General features: G+C 43.3%; 1 protein-coding gene across 1 annotated transcript in view; it reads left to right on the plus strand.

Annotated features, from left to right (window-relative positions):
• Positions 1-21,159, plus strand: part of ofcc1 (orofacial cleft 1 candidate 1) — a 117,311-nt gene that overhangs the window by 49,630 nt on the left and 46,522 nt on the right. Inside the window, exons 16-19 of the mRNA XM_046354879.1 lie at positions 1,834-1,922; positions 4,386-4,564; positions 16,644-16,916; positions 19,297-19,549. Coding sequence (XP_046210835.1) covers positions 1,834-1,922; positions 4,386-4,564; positions 16,644-16,916; positions 19,297-19,549 — 794 coding nt within the window. The remainder of the gene's footprint in view (positions 1-1,833; positions 1,923-4,385; positions 4,565-16,643; positions 16,917-19,296; positions 19,550-21,159) is intronic.

A 21,159-nucleotide genomic window follows, 5' to 3' on the forward strand; every position in this document is an offset into this window, starting at 1 on the left:
CGACGCTGGGCCAATTGTGCGCCACCCTATGGGAGTCCCAATCACAGACGGATGTGATACAGCCTGGATTCAAACCAGGGACTGTAGTGACGCCTCTTGCACTGAGATGCAGTGCCTTAGACCACTGCGCCACTCGGGAGAACTTACATCTCATGTTTGACTTACTGTACAGTAACTGTCACAATAAAAAATAAATCTGAATTCGGTATATACTGTAGGATCTCTTTAATAGAACATTTTATGATTTTGAATGTTGACAGCACACATAAAGACTTAACTTTGCAAGCCAGAGTTAAATAGTTATGCAATCACATGACAGATCATGGAAAAAATAACATATTCTTCACTCTGAAAATAACAGATATAAGCTTATTACCTTGTAACTGTAGGCATTCCTAATGTTTACCAGCAAAGCCCTGGTAATTAAGAACTACATCTGGGTTGGAATGAAATCTGATGTCAGTCTCCGAAACCAGGAGGAAGCTGAACAGTCTTGCCATTAAGTACACTTTAGCCGTCAGACGGATTTGCTGATATGTCGCCTATATTTAAAGGTTATTATTACTGATATATTTAATCCCGCAGCAAGAGAGAAAAATTATATCATCTCAGAGGTTTCCATATTTATTATATAGATGTGACTGGCTGCAGAAGAAGACGAGAAAAAAAGCGCTGAAAAAAGTTTCACATAGTGAAATTTTTACATGTATCAAGCTAAGGTTTACTTAATTAGAACCTCCAGGCAATGCAAGAACCCTTTTTTAAATTCTGTGAATGTTAATATGCTAAATAATGCAAAGCTCCGGCTCTTCAAGCATGAGACACACATCTGGCGGCTTACCATTTAAATTACAGCAAAAAAATGAGAGAGAGAGTGAGAGAGAAAAGAAAAAGGGGAGGAAAAAACACTTCAAAAGTAATTTTCCAAAGGAAAGAAGAATGGAGAAATGTATTACAACCAAATTTAATTTCTTTTTCGATTTTTCATCATGTCTAATTGCATGCATTAGAGCGTTCAGGCTCGGAAGGTTTGGCTTCTTAGATTGTGGGAGATGTGTGTGCAGGGACGTTTCATAAGTCTCTCTCTCTTTCTTTCTCTCTGAGGAAAATCAGCCTCTTAGACTTTGTTGCTTTTGCAAACTCTCCTGACAGAACAACGCAACAACTTTACTACCTGCCTCTGACTACGATCACTGCACCACTGGATGTGGGAAGAAATATTTTAACAATATTGCAATCATGTGTTGACTGTTTTATTTTAGGAATAATCTACATGATTTTGAAACATGTATTTGGTAATTATATAGTCAATTATGCATGACTATTTCATTGATTGGTTGCTTAAATTAATGATGTCCTTTTGATTGATAAAAATAGTGATTTAACAAATATGCATTTTTTGTAGTATTTTTTTTACATCCCAATTTAAATTTTATTTACTTTTTCTTATTTCAGTTACTAGATACTGTATGTGACGAAATGGTGTTAGTCAATATGTACGTTACCATATATATAGATAGACATGCTGTTTGTGTGTATAAAATCATTGTTTCATCCTACTGTTTACTGACGGTTTGAGATATTTTTGCTCAAATATGTTTTTTTTACAAACTTTTTATTGCTTGTTTTCTTTTTGAACAACCTACCTGGTCAACTCCTACCAGCACTCCTACAGGAAGCAGAACCAGGATAAAAAAATGTCTTTCTAAATCAGACATAAATAATGATTTATGGTTACAGTACTTTCTCTCTCTTACTGTTGTTGCCAGATGTGCTTTGCTAATGAAAATAAACATGAATCTTTCTTTTCTTTCTTTCACTCTTATATGACAGGGAAGAACTCCACAGTAGTGGTCCCTGAGAAAATAGAGGAGATGAGAGATCCCTACACAGAGAAAGCAGAGACATGGATGCACTACAAGGTAACAATGTGATTTAGGAAAAATCATTTCTATCCACCCACACACACACACACAGAAACCGTCTCCAGCCCTACACCCCCCCACACACACACACAGAAACCGTCTCCAGCCCTACACCCCCCCACACACACACACACACACACAGAAACCGTCTCCAGCCCTACACACTCCCCCACACACACACACACACACACACACACACACACACACGAAACCGTCTCCAGCCCTACACACTCCCCCCACACACACACACAGAAACCGTCTCCAGCCCTACACACCCCCCCACCCCCCACACACACACACAGAAACAGTCTCCAGCCCTACACACTCCCCCGTCGTTATTATCTCAGATTTGTCCAAATATATTTCACACTAACAGGTATTTTTTCGGTCTTCAAAGCCAGTTTTGATCTGCTTGACAAGCCAAAGCAGCTGAAATTCTGTGAAATCAGCATTGCCAGCCAGGCCTTTTTATTGCTCCGAACACGCCTCTGCCTGAGCTACAGAGGACTTAAGCTAAATGAACCAAAGCCTAGTATGTTACCTGCCATACTTTGAAGTGGTAATTGCAGAACTACTTTTCTTTGCTGATCTGGCATTGCTGTCTCACGTTCTGCTTTGCTATTGTGCCCTCCTTTGTTGTTGTGATGTTATTGTGGTGACGTTATTGTGGTGAAGTTATTGTTGTGATGTTATTGTTGTGATGTTGTTGTGATGTAATGGTTGCGATGTTGTGGTGTTGTTGTTGTGATGTTATGGTTGTGAAGTTATAGTTGTGATGTTTTGGTTGTGATGTTGTTGTGATATGGTTGTGTTGTTGTGATGATATGGTTGTGATGTTGTTGTTGTGATGTTATGGTTGTGGTGATATGGTTGTGATGTTGTTGTGAAGTTGTGGTTGTGATGCTGTTCTGGTGATATGGTTGTGATGTTGTGGTTGTGATGTTGTGGTGTTGTTGTTGTGATGTTATGGTTGTGAAGTTATAGTTGTGATGTTTTGGTTGTGATGTTGTTGTGATATGGTTGTGTTGTTGTGATGATATGGTTGTGATGTTGTTGTTGTGATGTTATGGTTGTGGTGATATGGTTGTGATGTTGTTGTGAAGTTGTGGTTGTGATGCTGTTCTGGTGATATGGTTGTGATGTTGTGGTTGTGATGTTGTTTGTGATGTTGTTGCATGTGGTAGTTGTTGTAGCAGATGATGCATAAACACCACATAAGCTAATATCCACCTCACACTCTTCCCAAGCCTTTATTCCTCAAGCTCCCCTCTACAGCCGCGTTACAAGTGGCTCTTAGTCTCAAGACGGCCAATAATCAGCACTGCTGACCTCTTAAATGAATAAGTTTGTTGATATGAGGTGTTCTTTTTTCTGAAGCCACAAAGCTGCAGGGTTTTAAACGCTGCTAACTCTGTCAAATGTCACCCGGTTGAAGCCAGTTGTCTAATGATTAAGTGTGGTGATCTCAAACCTGCCCCAACCTGGGCGCGGGGGATCAAATTTCAGCCCCCTCTCAACCTACGGTGCCAGGCTAATTAAAATGTATTTTCTCCAGGCGACCACTTCAGCCCAGAGGGCAGGAATCGCAGTGGAAAATCTGGCTCTTAAGATATTGCATTAAATGTATTGTAGAGACACCAGAGAACATTGTGGTTTATATGTCTCCTGTGTTTTTTCTCCTCTTTTTTCTCTCTCTCTCTCTAAATCTCTCTCTTTCTAAATCTCTCTCTCTCTCTAAATCTCTCTCTCTCTAAATCTCTCTCTCTCTCTCTCTAAATCTCTCTCTCTCTCTCTCTCACTCTCCACCTTTTTTATTGTGATCATCACTCTGGAATTCACACTTTCTTTGGCAAAGATTGCACTATGAAAACCAATGGGGCTTTTATAGGGGCCTTACCCTATTTACTACATCCTGGGCACAGTTCTCACAGGTGGAGGAGAGAGAGAGAGAGACGGAAGGCTCTTTTTCAAACTAGGGAGCTGATTAACATAATCAGGAAGTATTTCACAATTCTAGCTAGCAGACAGCCTAAGCCCACCCAAGGGCAAGGCAGCACTAGTTGACAGGACAAGGTAAAGCAAGCCGTTAACACGTTGCCGGGCTTAACATATAATATCAGGCGCTGAAGTACCTCTGCAGGTGAAATATTTAAAACCCACTTCCTACCATTATGACTGTGTTTAGTGTAAATAACAGCAAACAGCTGCCCTATACGTTCTGCTGCATTTCTCCATCTACGCCTTGTTTCTCCCTCATCAAAGTTGCTCCTCTCCAGAGATGTGTTATTTGGGTGTCATTCAGTTCTGAGACTGGAAGAGAACAGTGGCTCAAAAGTGTGATGCACTGTCTACATGTGATCCCCAGATAGATCGGGGCCCGTTTCCTGCTCTGCCTGCTTTGATTACAAACGACATCCGCATGTGTTGTGCCCCCCCCCCCATTTGTGCTCTACCCAACAGAAGAAGCCAATCAACAAGATAAATAGCTCGAGCGCCCATGTGAGAGGGAGCGCGGCACCTCCACCGCTTCTGCAGGGCCAGGCTGACAAACAGGAGACAGCAGCTCCAGCTGCAGCATCATCGGAGAAGAGGGAGAATCTCTGGGCTAAGGAGATGGAGGAGTATACGTTCTCCCTACAGTAAGTCTCACCACTCATTATACAACTTCCAGTCGCAGCACGGAGGAAATGTGTGTGAGGACAGCTTTTTGCCTCGCAGAAACGGGGCCGCAATAGCCCCATTTTAGCGCAGAATGTCTCGGTAGTAACTACTATAGAAACGATGGCACACTCACACATCTTAGGTAGTGCACCCCTTTTAAAGGGGTGCGCATGGCAACATTGGCTCATCACACATACTTCTGTCACTGTGTGGTTAGTTGTTTTTCAATTCCCCTGCAATACAAACTGAATAAGAGGGTTGGGCAAATGTTTTATCTTTATTGTGGCTTACAGCATTTGATTTTAATGAGAAAACAGGGATGTATCAAGCACAAACAGCCCAGGATACACATGGTATAAAACACCTCCGCCAAACACGTTTGAGAAAAAAATATTATTATAAGTATTAAAATAATATAAAGTGAGTATTGCTTATTTCAACGGGAAACAATGTTTTTCAGGTATTTGTTTTTATTTGAGATTTGAGAACATAAATTAATACAAGGCGAATCTGCAACCATCACAATGAGAGGGAAAGCCTCACACTCTCAGGGGATTAAAAAGGGGCCTTGTGTTTCCTCATTTCAGAGTAGTTTGTAATTTATAGCTTCCGGTGGCATATTAAACAAGATCAGAGACTACACTCTGGCATCTCCCGAACACACCAGGGGAATTAAAATCATTACCACGACAACAAAAATGAGGCCACAAACATGACGACACAATGCTAAGTGAAGGAAGAGAAAAGCACATAATGATTCTAACTTGTATGGGCAGACTATACGACGGGAAACATGTAAAGTGTGTTTTACTTTTACTTTAGGACACTTGGTTGATTATTCAAGATGTGTTAAGCTGTGGAACATATTACAATTTTGCCTTTATGCCCTATAATGAACTAAAGCCTTAGAAAGCTACTCCCATATTTATTCCGTTTTAAGACCGAGCTCAAACTTCAAGCAGAGCTCACTCGTCCTACATTACATCTGTTCATCACAGCAATCAGAGGCACTGATGTTGTCTTTCCTCAATATCCCAAACAGTCCTGCAGTGCTTTTTGAGTTACGCTGGGCATGTCTAGCACCTGAGGACTGTATGGGGAACAAGCATACGGGGATACTTGTATTGTTTTATTCACCATTCCACTCTTCTTACTGTAATGATGTCATCTGTGATGCCGTGTGCTGGAGCTCTGTGTTCTATTCAGAATTTCTGGATTCATATTGGGGTGATTGAGGGATATTACTGCCATCTAGAGAACCACGAGAGACTGAGCCCATTGATGAGAGCCTTGTTTTTATGGCAAATCAGATATACACACCGCGCTCACACTGGCTACTGTGAATAATGTTCAAAACATACTGTATTTTCAGGTTGCAACTAACCTCAAGATTCTTATCCTCTCGACCATAACCTATTTGGTTTATGAAGGCATCTTGATGAAGCTCAAACAATATTACCAGGAATATCATTACCATATCAAATTGCAAATCATATGCCAATATTGACCTTTCCTTTAAGATAATACACAATGCTGGATATTAATTCTACAAGAATGTCATTTACCCACACAAGAGCAAACACGCTGTGCATCATCGCTAACAAGAACTAGAGAATAAAGTCTTCCCTAAGATGAACCACTCTACTGGTTCTAACGAGGTAGAAATCAGTAACACCTTCTGGCAGATGATAAAAGACATTGAATGTTGTGTATTGTACATAATATAGCGGGCCTACATAAATAATGTTTTCCATTTGAAGTTTTAGCTCTATGGGGCAGTATCTGGTTCAACCCTCTCTTTCTTGGAGTTTTGATTATATTCCCCTCTCAGTTTTATCCCCTTCGATTTGCATATCAAAACGTAAAAAGGTATTAGTTGCCAACCTCAAATGCAACTCATCCCAAAACATACGTCGCTGCACGATAATAACCGTTAACCATGAATTACAATTTCAAAGGAAAACACAATGCTCTTAAGTGCAAGTATTGACAATAACAGACAATTCCCCGCAAATAAAAAGGCAGGAATTTCCTGCTCAGTTGATATCTGTTTGAAGAAACATGAAAGACACTCACCGACCCTTCCACCTTATTTGATGTCTGCGAGTGGAGACTTCTTAAGCACCTTTCTCAACAGAATGTGAGTGAATAAAATCAAAGTGTTTGATTGGTGTTGTAATTTGAAATGGCCAATTTGCTACTGGATACCACTGCAACAACTTTTACTAAGCTAAACATATTTGAATTCACTACTATAGCCTACTGTACTGCCCCATAAACAATGTAACAATCCAACAAAGCATTTTAAAGTCAATGGTGATCTGCATTCTTAGGACTTTTCTGATTCCATATAAAATAGGAAATTAACAGGAAAGTGGTAGCTGCATTTACATGTATCTTTTAACAGCCTCTTATTACCAACTTTAGTGGGCCGCGCAAACTCCTCCTGATTTCATTGTAGTGGGTTTTGGTGTAGTCTGTTGTGGGAGGAGTTGCCTTTTTATCTGTTAGGAAAGTTTTCATTGGATTTGTGAAACCCAACTTGAACTTTAAGATGATAACAGTACTTGAAGTTTAAACTGTGACCTCTACACATGAGCACCTCTAATAATATTAAAGACCCAATCAGCATTGACACAAGGGGCCAGTACTCATGAGGAGCCAGTACTTAGGAGGAGCCAGTACTCATGAGGAGCCAGTACTCATAAGGGGCCAGTACTCATTAGTCAACTATATTGGTCTGGAGGACTACAGGTCATTACAGAAAACATATTTGTTCACAATCATCTGTCCCTCAAATGTGTTTTGCTTTCCCCCTCTGTTTGTGCATTAATTAGACTGCCGAGTGTGTCGCAGCAATGGTATCCAACTAAATATTTTTTTCTCTCGTTTTGGGGAAACCTGTTTTAATCAAACTCACTCTCACATAACAATTAGATCTAATTAGCCCAATTATCAAGACTCTAATTACACTGAAATGTACCCCCTAAATCTCATATCAATTATATCTGTGACTTTTCTGTTAGAGAAAGAGAAAGGGAGAAAGATAAGACAAAGTGTAGCGACACCCTTCGCCTCCAGAGGCCACAGGATGATGCAAGTATCCCCATAGTAGATTCAGTCCATGCTGAAACTGGTAGAGGAGAAGCTCTACTGTCTGATAGCATTGTGTTTGTCTCCTTGTCGCTCGTTTGGATTTTGCACTGTCACATACTGTAATAGAGGATTGTTTCGACTTCAGTTTTATTTCTGTCGCAAATGATGAATTCCGACATTTTGAAGAATTACTGTATGTGCAGCTTTAGAAATTAGGTCGGTTCTGTTGAATCGATTTTTGGTATGTGAACTGTAGTAATCATTAATTTAAAGGCATCCCTCTCATGGGTGGTCAGAGGCCTTAATGCTTTCTAAGGTCTTTATGATCCATCAGAGCATAGTTGACCCAGTGCAGTCTCTCTCTGTTCTCGTACATTTATCTTCCATTAGCTTCCTTCCATTCATTCAGTCTACCATCAATGGAACAGTTGCACTGTTGCAGCACAACACCAAATGATGCATGCTGCAGTCCATAGGGCACACGGGGGAAATCGTAGAAAATCTGTTTTGTTCCTCTGTGAGACTCGGAACCCTAACAGTTCTCATTGTGGCATTCCGTGGAGTCACCAGGAAGTCGGGAACACAGTGACCTACTTTCCCCTCCAGCCTGATGGGTTGGAGATCCACGCTTCCCTTCCTCCAGTTCCCCGGCAGGGCTTGGCAAGGCCCCACTTGAGTCCCTGCCTCTCCGGCTGTGTGTGACGACGAGAGGGGCTGGCCAAATACCGCCAGGTCACGAATCGACGACGCTCACCTGTTGGCGGGGTAGGGGGCAAGCCCCTCTCTCCCTCTGTCGGCAACGCCGCTCTGCTTTTGGAAAGAAAAAGAAAAGTAAGTATTTTTTTCTATGCCTGTCTGTTTGGAAATGTCTATGAAAACACATTGTGCTTTGTTATGGGTTGGTTATCTAAATATTGCACTGAAGTGCATCGCTGATTTGACAGTGCATTGACAAAAAAGACTAGTGCACACTGATGTAAACAACAACCAGAGAGGAACGCCTGGAACCTGAAAGAGAGAGAGGGAGAGAGAGAGAACCACCTGAAACAACAACAACCTTCCTCAACGATCCCACATACTGCGCTACTCCAATCCAGAACCCAGCAGGGGTCAATCAAATCTGATGTAATGCTCGGTGGAGTTGTGGGTAGAGGTGACGAGCGGTCACCCACCACAGGTTCCCAGAGCCCTTTCCTGCATCCGTGGCCTGGGAGCACATGTTGCCTTCACCCCTCCGGGTCGCGCTAGATGTTGCTCCCACTTCAAGGAAATCAGCGCTGTCAGCTTTCTAACAGGCAGGTCCCTGCCCTGACGCCATTTGCTCGTCCCTGGCAAAGTGGCCATACGATCAGAGAAAGGCCCTCCTAGGCCTGGCAAGTCTGGTATCGTCTGGTCTGGGTCAGTGAGCTGTGTTTCCCACATCCCCTTTATGGGGCCTTGGAGAGAGAAAGAGAGACGGAGAAAGAGAGAGGAGATGTTCACAGTGCACAGAGGGCAGTGGCAAAGGACATTGTGGGGGCTGCTCTGCCACTCTTTTCCAGTTCATTTGTCTTCACATGGTATCTGAATGACATGAACACTGAAAAAATAATGCCATGTCAATAAACATCTTGAAAAAGTTTGACTCATTCCAGTAGTTTTCCCAAAATAGTTTTTAAAACAATAAATGATGCTTGGATGAAAGTGACTTTTACAAGACAGAGACATACTGACTAATGTACTGTAGTACAAACATACAGAACACACTCTCCTTGTACAAATAAACACGGGATCCTGATTTTCCATTAGAACAACATTGCTGACGAGTTGCTCTTCTAATAAGCTGACAGGCTGTAACCGTTGATTTTATCAGCTGTCTGACAGACATATTTGTATTTCTAAATATGACGTTGGCCGACCATTTTGGGTATTGTCAATTTTAACCAAAGCACACTGTCTGAATCATCGCTGTCCGACTGACCTGTTGTTACCTTTCCCTGTTCTCTGGGTAGTCATTGGATTCAATTATTGGCATAGGCAATGGCATGTGTGGCAATAGCTATGTTTTGTAGGGTAGACTGTTCCAGCATCCTTTCCCCACACCAGTCTTTTACGTGAGTGCATGAGCTTTGTCGGTATGGGCTAGGTCGCTACTGTCAGTCTCACCCTTCGTTGGCTGGCACATTCCCAGTGTAAATCCTGTGCCTGACACACACACACTCTGGAGGTTTCTGTGGGCCTGGAGCCCCATGGCTCTGGGATTACAGTCTGCCAGTGGGCCCTGATGGAAGGATGCAGTCTTAGTTGGCCAATCATCACCCCCATCTCCTACCTACACCCCCTCCATCCCTTACCTCTACCACAATCTTCCCCTACCTACACTCCCTAACCCGGAACATCAACCATCACCACCTTCCCCTACCTACACCCCCCCCCCCTAACCCTGAACATGGGGTGAGATAAGAGAGAGAGAAAGTGAGAGAGCAAGAGGGGAGCATGATGGAGCTTTGACACACTAACATGCCTGCTGGGAGCGTGTGCAGTGGCATGTGGGGTAGCGTGATGTGCAACCTGCCTGGTGCAGAGAAGAGCCTCACACATGCATGCTGGGAGTGCAGCAGTTCTTGTTGCTTCTCTATCTCACTCTCTTTCTCCCTCTCTCTCTCTCTCTCTCTCTGGTGACAATGTCCTGCAGTTATGAAGACAAGGTCACGAGTAGAATGAAACTACCAAGTTAAATACTGATGCAATTCTCAGGAGGCTTCTTGGGGCCTCCCAGTGTACATCACCCAAATAGATCTCTCCAGAGCACTTGTGATTAGTTGTTTCCCCTGCCATAATCAGAGGGGTTATTAAACTGCAGCGATACCACACCGCAAAGCATTGGATTGTTTTTTAAAGGTCAGAATTATACTGAGGTGATGGAAAACAACCTGCTTTGGGATGCTAAGTGCTGTGTTTCTAGAGGGGGAGAGTAAGGGTAGCCCCTTTGGTTTGTTGATCCCAGGTGCATGCGAATCCTAATGTTTCCACCGCTATTTATGGTTCGCTATGGGACTTACCATTTCCATGTTTTAATCCTAAATCCATCAAGTCTATAAAAAGGCCACATGTTGCATTTTGGGTTGAAAAACTGGGAAGAATGGCTACCTCATGTAAACAGGCAGGCCTGTTCTCATGAACGAGGCCAAAACACGTTTCGGGGGGATATTTGGCTTGGGTAGAACCTTCCTCTGACTACCCGTTCTCTCTGCCAGTTCTGTAGCAATATTACAGTGCTAGCGTTTCATTGGTTCTCCTACACTTGCCTTGCATGTAAGAGCCTCCTCCTCGCATTAAAAAAAGGCCCAGGCAGCTATTAGTCAAACAAGGCCTCCTAATTAAGTGGAACATATTTTTTCACTACTTTTGATTAGGTTAGAGAGCCCAAGCTCCCAGTCCCTCTCAGCTGCAAATAATTCTGATAATTTGGCAGTACAGGCATTATGCTATTCTAATTATATGATGTACTCCAATTCTACAGCTGAGTCACGATGCCATAATTCTCTTTACTATACCCCAAATACCTACTGCTTTCCCATTTTCTCAATGAAACTCATTTATGTGTATCTTGCTTTGCCAGTGTCCTGGAAATGGGGCAACATATAAACCTGAAGATGTTAAGGTAATTGTAGGGGTTGGGAGAAAAATAATACCATGTTAAGTTAAACCTCGAGAAAATTGAACACATTTAAAAAATAACAAATAAAACTTCTCATAAGATGATATCAAGATGACTTAATTAACCGAAAGCCTCGATTATGGCCTCGCGGGCATGCTGTTGTGGGCTTTTTTACGTCCCTTTTTTTGGAAAAATACCACCACTGCTGGACCATATGATTATCATTTAATATATCTTATGGGAGAGAGTGTATTTGGGATTTTCACTTTGTTTTTGTTAAGAGGTTTCATAGCTTCCTGCTTGACTTCATCCCACCTGCTCCAGATTTTTACATGCCAAGATTGTTCAATCTATTATAGATACTTCTACCCCAGAAGTAGAAACACCTAGATATGTCTAGTGATAACTATTTTTGCCATTACAAAGGCTCTTTAAAAATGTGTACACTGTGATGTAATGTTGTCCCATGGCTTGCAGAGTTACCTCCTCCCTATTGACCCAGGGGACACGGCACACAGTGACAGTGATGCCAGCCTGACTACAATATTGTCCCTAGTTAATTGTCAGCAGCATTAGAAAGGTCAGGCTGTTGGAATCACATAGTGCCCCTCGCTGCTTTGATTGAAGCATTCATTCCCAGCTCGTGTTTTACCAGGAAGTGTTTTTTTAAAGCTATCAAGGGTCAGATTAACTAGGTGACTTTCTCTCTCTCCTACAGATGTAGGATCTTAATTTGACCTACATTGTCACAGTAAAATAATCCTGCAGCAACAGGATTTGAACATTTAGTCCATAATGTTGCTTGATAGGTGGTTAGGCTATTAGCTGTCCAAAAGTAGGTTACATGAAAAGTGCAGTACTGTTAATATAACTGTATGTTAGTGTGGGTTTTCAGTGAATGTATGTAAATCACAAAGCTTACCTGCATTTCCTGCTAAATGTTTCAGCAACAAAAGAGTGATCAAATTAAGGTCCAACATCTGTAGGCCAGGTTTAGTCTGCTGTCAATTATAGATAACAATCTTAGTTTACTGTCACTGTAGAAAATAAATGCTGTTCTACTGTGCCTGTGTGTGTGTGTGTGTGCAATGAGCTGCAGTGGTGTTGAGGAGCATATGCACCCTTCACTGTGTGACGACCCTTAACTTAAGAAAAAAGCCCATCAGCTGTTGAGGAGGAGACAGTCATGTCTTGTCTCTCTCTCACTTCAAAGAACCAGGTACTGTAACTCAGTGCAGTGCAGGCCTGTGAAATCCTCCTTGAAGTTCAGGCACGCTTTGGATGTGTTGTGTAAAACACGTCGCTATAAAGAAGACATACACTGTGATATTGCTAATCCCGCGATTTACCATCAATCACCAAAAAAGCACAGCTCTCTTTCCACCACTCAGCGGCTTGACGCTCGCTTTAAGTGAGACTGCTTGAGTAAAAAACATAGAGAGAGACGGAAGGAGAGGGAGCATGCTTGCTTTGTTTGAAAACTGCGAGTTAGGAAGATACTTTGACTTTGAAGATATTTGCCTGTAAATCTTGTAAAGTGAGTGTAGCTGCTGCACCAGTGGAGCATAAAAGCTCTAGTGTTAATTTATGCATGTATTCTCTAATACACTGCAGAGGAGCAGCAGGCCCGTGTGTAATGTGTGTGGTTGGGGCCCTTAAGTGGAAGTGACATAGTACTTTGGTTCCAGGATGGTATTATTACATTCTTAGCTGGTTTTTGCTCAGATAACTTTGAAAACCCATGTTGTCCTCAGTTGTAAGCTATAGAAACTGATTGGAAATCGGTCTGTATATGGTTTGCCATTATGTCAGACAAACCTTCTGAAACGCAAAGGAAAAACAGTTCCCTTGTCCTGGCCTTGCTTACAGAACATAGAATGTAAACAAGGATGATATGTCTTTTTTTTGTCAGTCCTATCTTTCCACTTTGCTTAAAAACTCCAGTATTTTTGACTTACATCACCGATATGCATTCAGCTTGTGAAGAAACAATAACATTATGGGGCATTTGGTGAACTGTCTAGCTAGCGTTTCTTTAAAAAAATACATCTGCAGATAACAATCCGTTCCCCAACAATGGGGCTTCAGAAAAAAGTGGTTTTGGTACAGTTACAAAACAATGCCCCCCACCCAAAAAAAGAAGTGACAGCAAATAACTTAATCCTACAATAAATGATAAATCTGGTCTTTAAGTGGCCCCAGATTTAGAGCCTTAACTGACGGGGAGGGGGGATATTTCTCAGGGTTACCTTCTTTCGTGCTCCCACCCCTGCAGCCATCTCCGCATAAATCAGCTTTAAACTCCACGCCACACTGTCTCCCTGCAGTACTGCCATCATTACCCATGCCAACTTAAATGCTTAATACCTGTCCCTACTCGCTGCTTACTTTATACTATTTTGCTATTTTTAAAGAGCATGGCGTTCATGTCCGTGGTATATCATATATGTAGAGAGAGATGTTCTCTTGTAACATTCACCTGGAGAGGGGTATGTTGCAACATTATCCAGATTTTAGTTGAAGCTATATGATTTTATTCATGGTGAGTTGTTTCCGATTATTGGTGTATGCAATGCTAATCTTCTTTGAAAACTGAGAAATAAACTACAATGAACTCCAATGAAAATAACCTGGGGGGAAAAATATATATATATGGACATTCCTGCTGACTGCAAGCCCCCTCCAACATTGTTTTAGAGAATTTTGTAGTACGTCCAACTGGCCTCAACCACAGACCACATGTAACCATGCCAGCCCAGGACCTCCACATCCGGCTTCTTCACCTGTGGGATTGTCTGAGACCAGCCACCCGGACAGCTGATGAAACTGAGGAGTATTTTTTGTCTGTAATAAAGCCCTTTTGTGGGGAAAAAGTGGGTGTGCCTGGCTACCAAGTGGGTGGGCCTATGCCCTCCCAGGCCCACCCATAGCTGCACCCCTGCCTAATCCGTAGATTAGGATCTAATGAATTCATTTCAAATAACTGATTTCCTTATATAAATTCTAACTGAAATTGTTGCATGTTGCATTTATATATTTGTTTAGTATATATGGAATAGCTTTTCTACATATGAAATAGTATATACGTTATGTCCACAATATGTCTCTTTGAATGTATGGCACTGTATAGCTTTGCAATAAGGCGTGACATTGGAGTGAAAATCCTTCTTCTCATCACACCCCTTCCCCCTGCTATTTAAATATTGTACTTTTGGTAATTGGAGGTCCCACAATGAAATCAATTCAGTGGGTGATAACAGATTTCACATCGCGTTACCCATTTGGCTTTGAGTTGCCCCCTTGTGTGGAGACAGCTAAAAATATTCCTATTCATGCATCATCAATATCTTCATTACAAGAAAGATGGGAGTCAGGTTGTATTTGCAGTTCCTCCGTAATGCCTCTTGACAGGGTATCATCTTGCCTGTGTCTGTGACACATAGCTTTTTTGTCTACTTTGTAATTTTACTTTTGCCGACGTGCGGAAAGCCTTTCTGTACCACGCCACGAAGCCAGAGTCGTGATAAGGCCTACAATGATACAACTGACCTTTTTCCAATGACAAAACAGCAAGTAGAGACAAAATACATGCACTTTGTTAAAAACTCACCGCATTTAGGTTGTAACACACTAAATTTACAGTATGGGCTTCATGAATAAGTGCACTGACAGAATGCAGTAGTATTTTTTTCCAGTAATTGACTTGTATGCTACGTAGTTTATCCTCACTGTACCAGTTTCAGAGTGCTGCATGAATATTTATCTACAGTCTATAACTGTTGACTGGGCATTTTCTGAATGAAAGCGAGCTCTCCCACATGGAAAGAACTTGAAGCAATCTCTCGTGTTTATCTGCAAGGAAACCTGAGAACTTAACACAAATAATTTAACACTTCACAGAGTGCCTTCCTCCGGGGTTTGGTTGATGATCACTTTTAGTTTATTGTGACTTGATTTAGGAAATTACCAGCCACATCCTGTGACTTAATATTGGGTGAATTGCGCTCCACTGGACTCAAATCTAACAGTACAGTTGGATGAGGGGATGGAGAGAAACAATTGATTATTTTTGATTTTCCTCTTTAGGCATCATATGCAAACCATTTCCCTGGGTACACACTACAAAGTGAATACCAAGCATCTTTGGGAACAGAAAGATGGCTAGACGTATGGATGTCCACGGGCCGTTGCCTGGAGAAATATTAGGATGCACCTTCGCCTTGTTTGACTCTTCTCACACTGACAAGGGGACATGTTGTGTCTTTAGCGCGCGCGCGCGCGTGTGTGTGTGTGTGTGTGTGTGTGTGTGTGTGTGTGTGTGTGTGTGTGTGTGTGTGTGTGTGTGTGTGTGTGTGTGTGTGTGTGTGTGTGTGTGTGTGTGTGTGTGTGTGTGTGTGTGTGTGTGTGTGTGTGTGTGTGTGTGTGTGTGTACTAAGTTTGGAGATGGTAGGGGAGACTAGAGCCCTGTTGAGAGAGGCTCTTATGCTCTCAGTCTTGTCCTAATGTTGCGTTCCAGTTTTCCATGCCAGGTCATTACTGGCCCAGCAGCACCCACTCTCTCCTCCTCTCCATCCAGACTCTCCATCTGTGCCCTCTATATGAAAGAGAATGGCTGAGCAGGAGCAGGGCTGCACTGGGGAGAGAGAGGTGCACTGTGGAGAGAAGCTGAGCAGGGGTAGGAGGGGCTGCTGAGAGAGGCGAGAGAGAGGCCTGTGTGGAGAGAAGCTGAGCAGGGGTAGGAGGCGCTGCTGAGAGAGGCGAGAAAGAGGCCTGTGTGGAGAGAAGCTGAGCAGGGTAGGAGGCGCTGCTGAGAGAGGCGAGCGAGAGGCCTGTGTGGAGAGAAGCTGAGCAGGGGTAGGCGGCGCTGCTGAGAGAGGCGAGAGAGAGGCCTGTGTGGAGAGAAGCTGAGCAGGGTAGGAGGCGCTGCTGAGAGAGGCGAGAGAGAGGCCTGTGTGGAGAGAAGCTGAGCAGGGGTAGGAGGGGCTGCTGAGATAGGCGAGAGAGAGGCCTGTGTGGAGAGAAGCTGAGCAGGGGTAGGAGGGGCTGCTGAGAGAGGCGAGAGAGAGGCCTGTGTGGAGAGAAGCTGAGCAGGGGTAGGAGGGGCTGCTGAGATAGGCGAGAGAGAGGCCTGTGTGGAGAGAAGCTGAGCAGGGGTAGGAGGGGCTGCTGTGAGAGACGAGAGAGAAGCCTGTGTGTGTGTTTGTTGTTTCCAGGCCCTGCACTCTCCTGCTGTCGTCTTTCTAAATCTCTCTTGTGTCTCCCTCTCTCCCTGTATATCCGAGTATATACTGTATATACTGTATGTGTGATGTTTTTTCCAGGCCTGTGCTCTCCTACAGAGGGCCGGGCGGTGGCGGCACCGGCAGTGGTAGCAATGGTGGGGCTGCTGAGCGTACACATTTGGCTCTCCGCATGATCCCGTCAGAGCTGGGCCTGTCACCGCGGCGCTGGGGATGGCGCTCCTCCTCAGCAGCAGCAGCAGCACAGCTCTGCCTCATTATGCCGCTCCTGGCTTTGATCTGGTTTGCAAGGCTCTACCTGCATTACTGCAGCCAGTGGCTCTTCCTCCAGGCCATCGCAGTTCCTGTCAACAAGTGAGTGTGCTTCCTTTGATATCCTCCTCTCTCCGAGGAGGTGGAGGAGGAGGAGTGATTGTGTGTGTGTAGAGAGAGTGCATGGGAGAGGAGAGAAGAGGCGAGAGCGAGCACAGTGCAGTGAATTTGTGTGTGTGTGTGTGTGTGTGTGTGTGTGTGTGTGTGTGTGTGTGTGTGTGTGTGTGTGTGTGTGTGTGTGTGTGTGTGTGTGTGTGTGTGTGTGTGTGTGTGTGTGTGTGTGTGTGTGTGTGTGTGTGTGTGTGTGTGTGTGTGTGCGCACACACATAGATGTACATAAGTACTCACATACTCCCTCCCACTAGATACTGTATAAAAATCTGCCCATTACCAGTTTAACTTCTCTAGGATAGGGGGCAGCATTCAGAATTTTGGATGAAAAGCATGTCCAAATTCAACTGCCTGCTACCTATCCCCAGAAGATAAGATATGCATATTATTAGTATATTTAGGTGTGTGTGTGTGTGTGTGTGTGTGTGTGTGTGTGTGTGTGTGTGTGTGTGTGTGTGTGTGTGTGTGTGTGTGTGTGTGTGTGTGTGTGTGTGTGTGTGTGTGTGTGTGTGTGTGTGTGTGTGTGTGTGTGTGTGTGTGTGTGTGTACATAGATGTACATAAGTACTCACACACTCCCTCCCACTAGATGCTGTATAACAATCTGCCCATTACCAGTTTAACAAGACTTGCCTAAGCATTAATGAAACCATGTGGGAGAATTCATTGATTTCAACAGGCATTCTTGCGTGTGCATTATTTGGAAAGAATGTATTGTTTATTATTTTGTAGACAGTATTTCATAATAAACAAAGTAGGATGCCATTGAGAGGCTGTTACATCTCAATAGCACATGGTGTTGATTTAATTCATCACATTAAAAGCTAGACTGTGAATATGCTTACAAGCATTAAATCATAGAAAAGCCATCTGACATCTGACAGAATACGGGAAAAATGTGCATGAGTAAAAATGGAGTGGAGGGAGGGGGGATGGAGGAAAAAAACATGGAAATCGAGGGGGTCACCAGCCACCAACGGATGACAAGTTCCACATGTCTGGCCGCTTCCTCCTCTGAGCATTTCTCCCTGTAATGGGCAGTCCCCAGCTAGCTCTCTGTCTCCATCTCTGACAGTCTGGGGATGGCCAGTGTGCTGACAGCCTCCCCCCTGCCCCACCCCCTGTGTCTAGCCCCCTGTCTCACCCGATACCCTCCCCCAATAGTGCCTCTGGGACATCAGCGGGCAGCAAAGCGGGCCCTTCATGAGCGAGACACTCTCACTCAGGCCCCACGCGGCTCTCCCATCACCCCCAGCACTCTCACGTACACACACAGACAGACTGTACACACACACACATCATCACCAGTCAGGTGGCCAAGAGCCACTTTGCCAGCATATCACACCACCACCTCACAGGACCAGTCATTAAAGAGCACCACATGCACATTAGACATTACACCACTCTGTGGCCCGCTCAGAGTACTAAATCAGTATTATTACTCCCCATTTTATATGGAAAGTCTTTGTCAACATTCATCAATATATCTTTCTGTAAAAATGACATTTGTAACACCTGGTACAAACCACAGATACAGTATATTGAAATACAGGGATAGGGATATAATGACTGTTTATAGAATTGTAAAGTTGCCATGGAATTTGAATTAAACTGAAGATGGAAACCTCTAGACAGGTCAGGACAGAATTGTAGACAAACCAAAATGAGCGTAGCATATAGACGAACAGATGAATTATTGAGAATACAGAAAGTGATAGTAGGTTTAGCAGTGTTGTGTTGGTTCAGAAGGAGTACAAATGGACCATCAGTGGGAGTAATGGCAAGTGGCTGAGAGTGGGTTGTTTCTCTAAGTGAATCACGTGTGAATTAATGGGCAAAACAGGTACCTCTTTACTCACACAAGCACTACTCGCAGATGGTAGATTAAGAAACTCATGAGCCGTGACGTGAATTGTTGAGTGTAGGTACAGTACATCTTAACTTACCTTTTGTTTTCGAAAACTACAGTTTCACAACACTTAAGTTGCATGCTTAGTTTTATAGAATTTACTATGAATTGACTGGTACTGTAGATCCATCATCTTTTGTCGCAATGTACTTTATTCATCATGTGATCCCCATCACAAACGGAAATTAATCGTTTTTAGTTATGATGCACACAAAAACACTACTAGTATGTTCTTTATACAATATATATTTAGACATAACTGTTTTGCTATTTCAGTGTGCTATCACATGTACATGTGTTCTGTCTTGGAGAGGATGGAGCACCCCAAAGAGCTGATGTAGGCTAACACTTCTCTTGTTTTCCTCTACCCCCCCCCCCCCCCCACACACACACACACTTCCAGATTCCAGTTCCATGCTCACACCGTGGAGCTGGTCTACCAGAATTCCTTGCTTCATACCCGCGAGGAGTTGGCTATGGTCGTGGTGGGACCTCTGACCTTGAACGCCGTAACGTTGCTGCTGCTCCTGATCAGATGGGGCTGTCAGCTAGCGTTTGGCTCACTCCCCTCCTTCACGTCAAACTTTATCATGGCTTTGGGAGTGTGGACAGTGCTGGACCCGCTGGCGGTCTTTGTAGTGGATGCCGTCCTGGGGGTAAGTCACTTAAAATAACTTGGACACTTGTGTTCACATTAAATGGGAAGTTCACTTTATCTTAGCAAAGTGACTTTAGAAGTTAGGAAAAAAGCACACACAATGTCTTTTTGCATCAGGGATCCCGTTTTGTCTGTCCGAAAGAACTCCACCGTCAGATGACTTTCAGTTGTTTATGCGGAATGTGAAACCATGACATAGAGGTTGATAAGAGGCTATTTGAAAGCCACACAGTGTATATGTGTATTATTATTTGGCCTGGTATTTGATCCATCTATAATTTCAATAAACACCATATAACTCAATGAACATAAATGATAATCCAAGGTGAATGTCCAGTATGTGTCTAATATACATGTGTACTGTCCAATCATATCCTATGGTTAATCATATGGTTATTAGTGAAGAGATATTAGCACAGTATAATATTTCCTCACGTAATGGAATACTACAGAGGCCCTTGATAAATGCATGTCCAACCAAACACTTTCCCCGGTTTTCTCTTTGTCGGAGACCTCTTATATTACCTGTAGATTACACTGTAGATGTACTGTACTGTCCTTTGCTTCAATGTATTTAATCCAGTGTATATACAGCGCATTCGGAAAGTATTCAGACCCCTTGACTTTTTCCAAATTTTGTTACGTTACAGCCTTGTTCTAAAATGGATTAAATCAAAAAATGTCCTCATCAATCTACACACAATTACCCATAGTGACAAAGCAAAAACAGGTTTTTTGAAGAAAAACAAACAGAAATACCTTATTTACATAAGTATTCAGAACCTTTGCTATGAGACTCGAAATAGAACTCAGGTGAATCCTTGAGATGTTTCTACAACTTTATTAGAGTCCACCTGTGGTAAATTCAGTTGATTGGACATGATTTGGAAAGGCACACACCTGTCTATATAAGATCCCACAGTTTACAGTGCATGTCAGAGCAAAAACCAAGCAGTGTGGTCGAAGAAATTGTCCGTAGAGCTCCGAGACAGGATTGTGTCGAGGCACAGATCTGGAGAAGGGTACCAAAATATTTATGCAGCATTCAAGGTCCAAAGGAACACAGTGGCCTCCATCATTCTTAAATGGAAGGAGTTTGGACCCTCCAAGACTCCCTAGAGCTGGCCGCACGGCCAAACTGAGCAATCGGGGGAGAATGGCCTTGGTCAGGAAGGTGACCAAGAACTTGGTCAGGAAGGTGACCAAGAACTTGATGGACACTCTGACAGAGCTCCAGAGTTCCTCTGTCGAGATCGAAGAACCTTCCAGAAGGACAACCATCTCTGTAGCACTCCACCAATCAGGCCTTATGGTAGAGTGGCCTGGTGGAAGCAACTCCTCAGTAAAAGGCACATGACAGCCCGCTTGGAGTTTGCCTGAAGGCACTTAAAGGACTCTGAGACCATGAGAAACAAGATTCTCTGGTCTGATGAAACCAAGATGGAACTCTATGGCCTGAATGCCAAGCATCACATCTGGAGGAAACCTTGCACCATCCCTACAGTGAAGCATGGTGGTCACAGCATCATGCTGTGGGGATGTTTTTCAGCATCAGGGATACTTGTCAGGATCAAGGGAAAGATGAACGGTGCAAAGTACAGAGAGATC

The sequence above is a fragment of the Oncorhynchus gorbuscha genome, linkage group LG07, assembly GCF_021184085.1.
Source record: "Oncorhynchus gorbuscha isolate QuinsamMale2020 ecotype Even-year linkage group LG07, OgorEven_v1.0, whole genome shotgun sequence".
Lineage (NCBI taxonomy): Eukaryota > Metazoa > Chordata > Actinopteri > Salmoniformes > Salmonidae > Oncorhynchus > Oncorhynchus gorbuscha.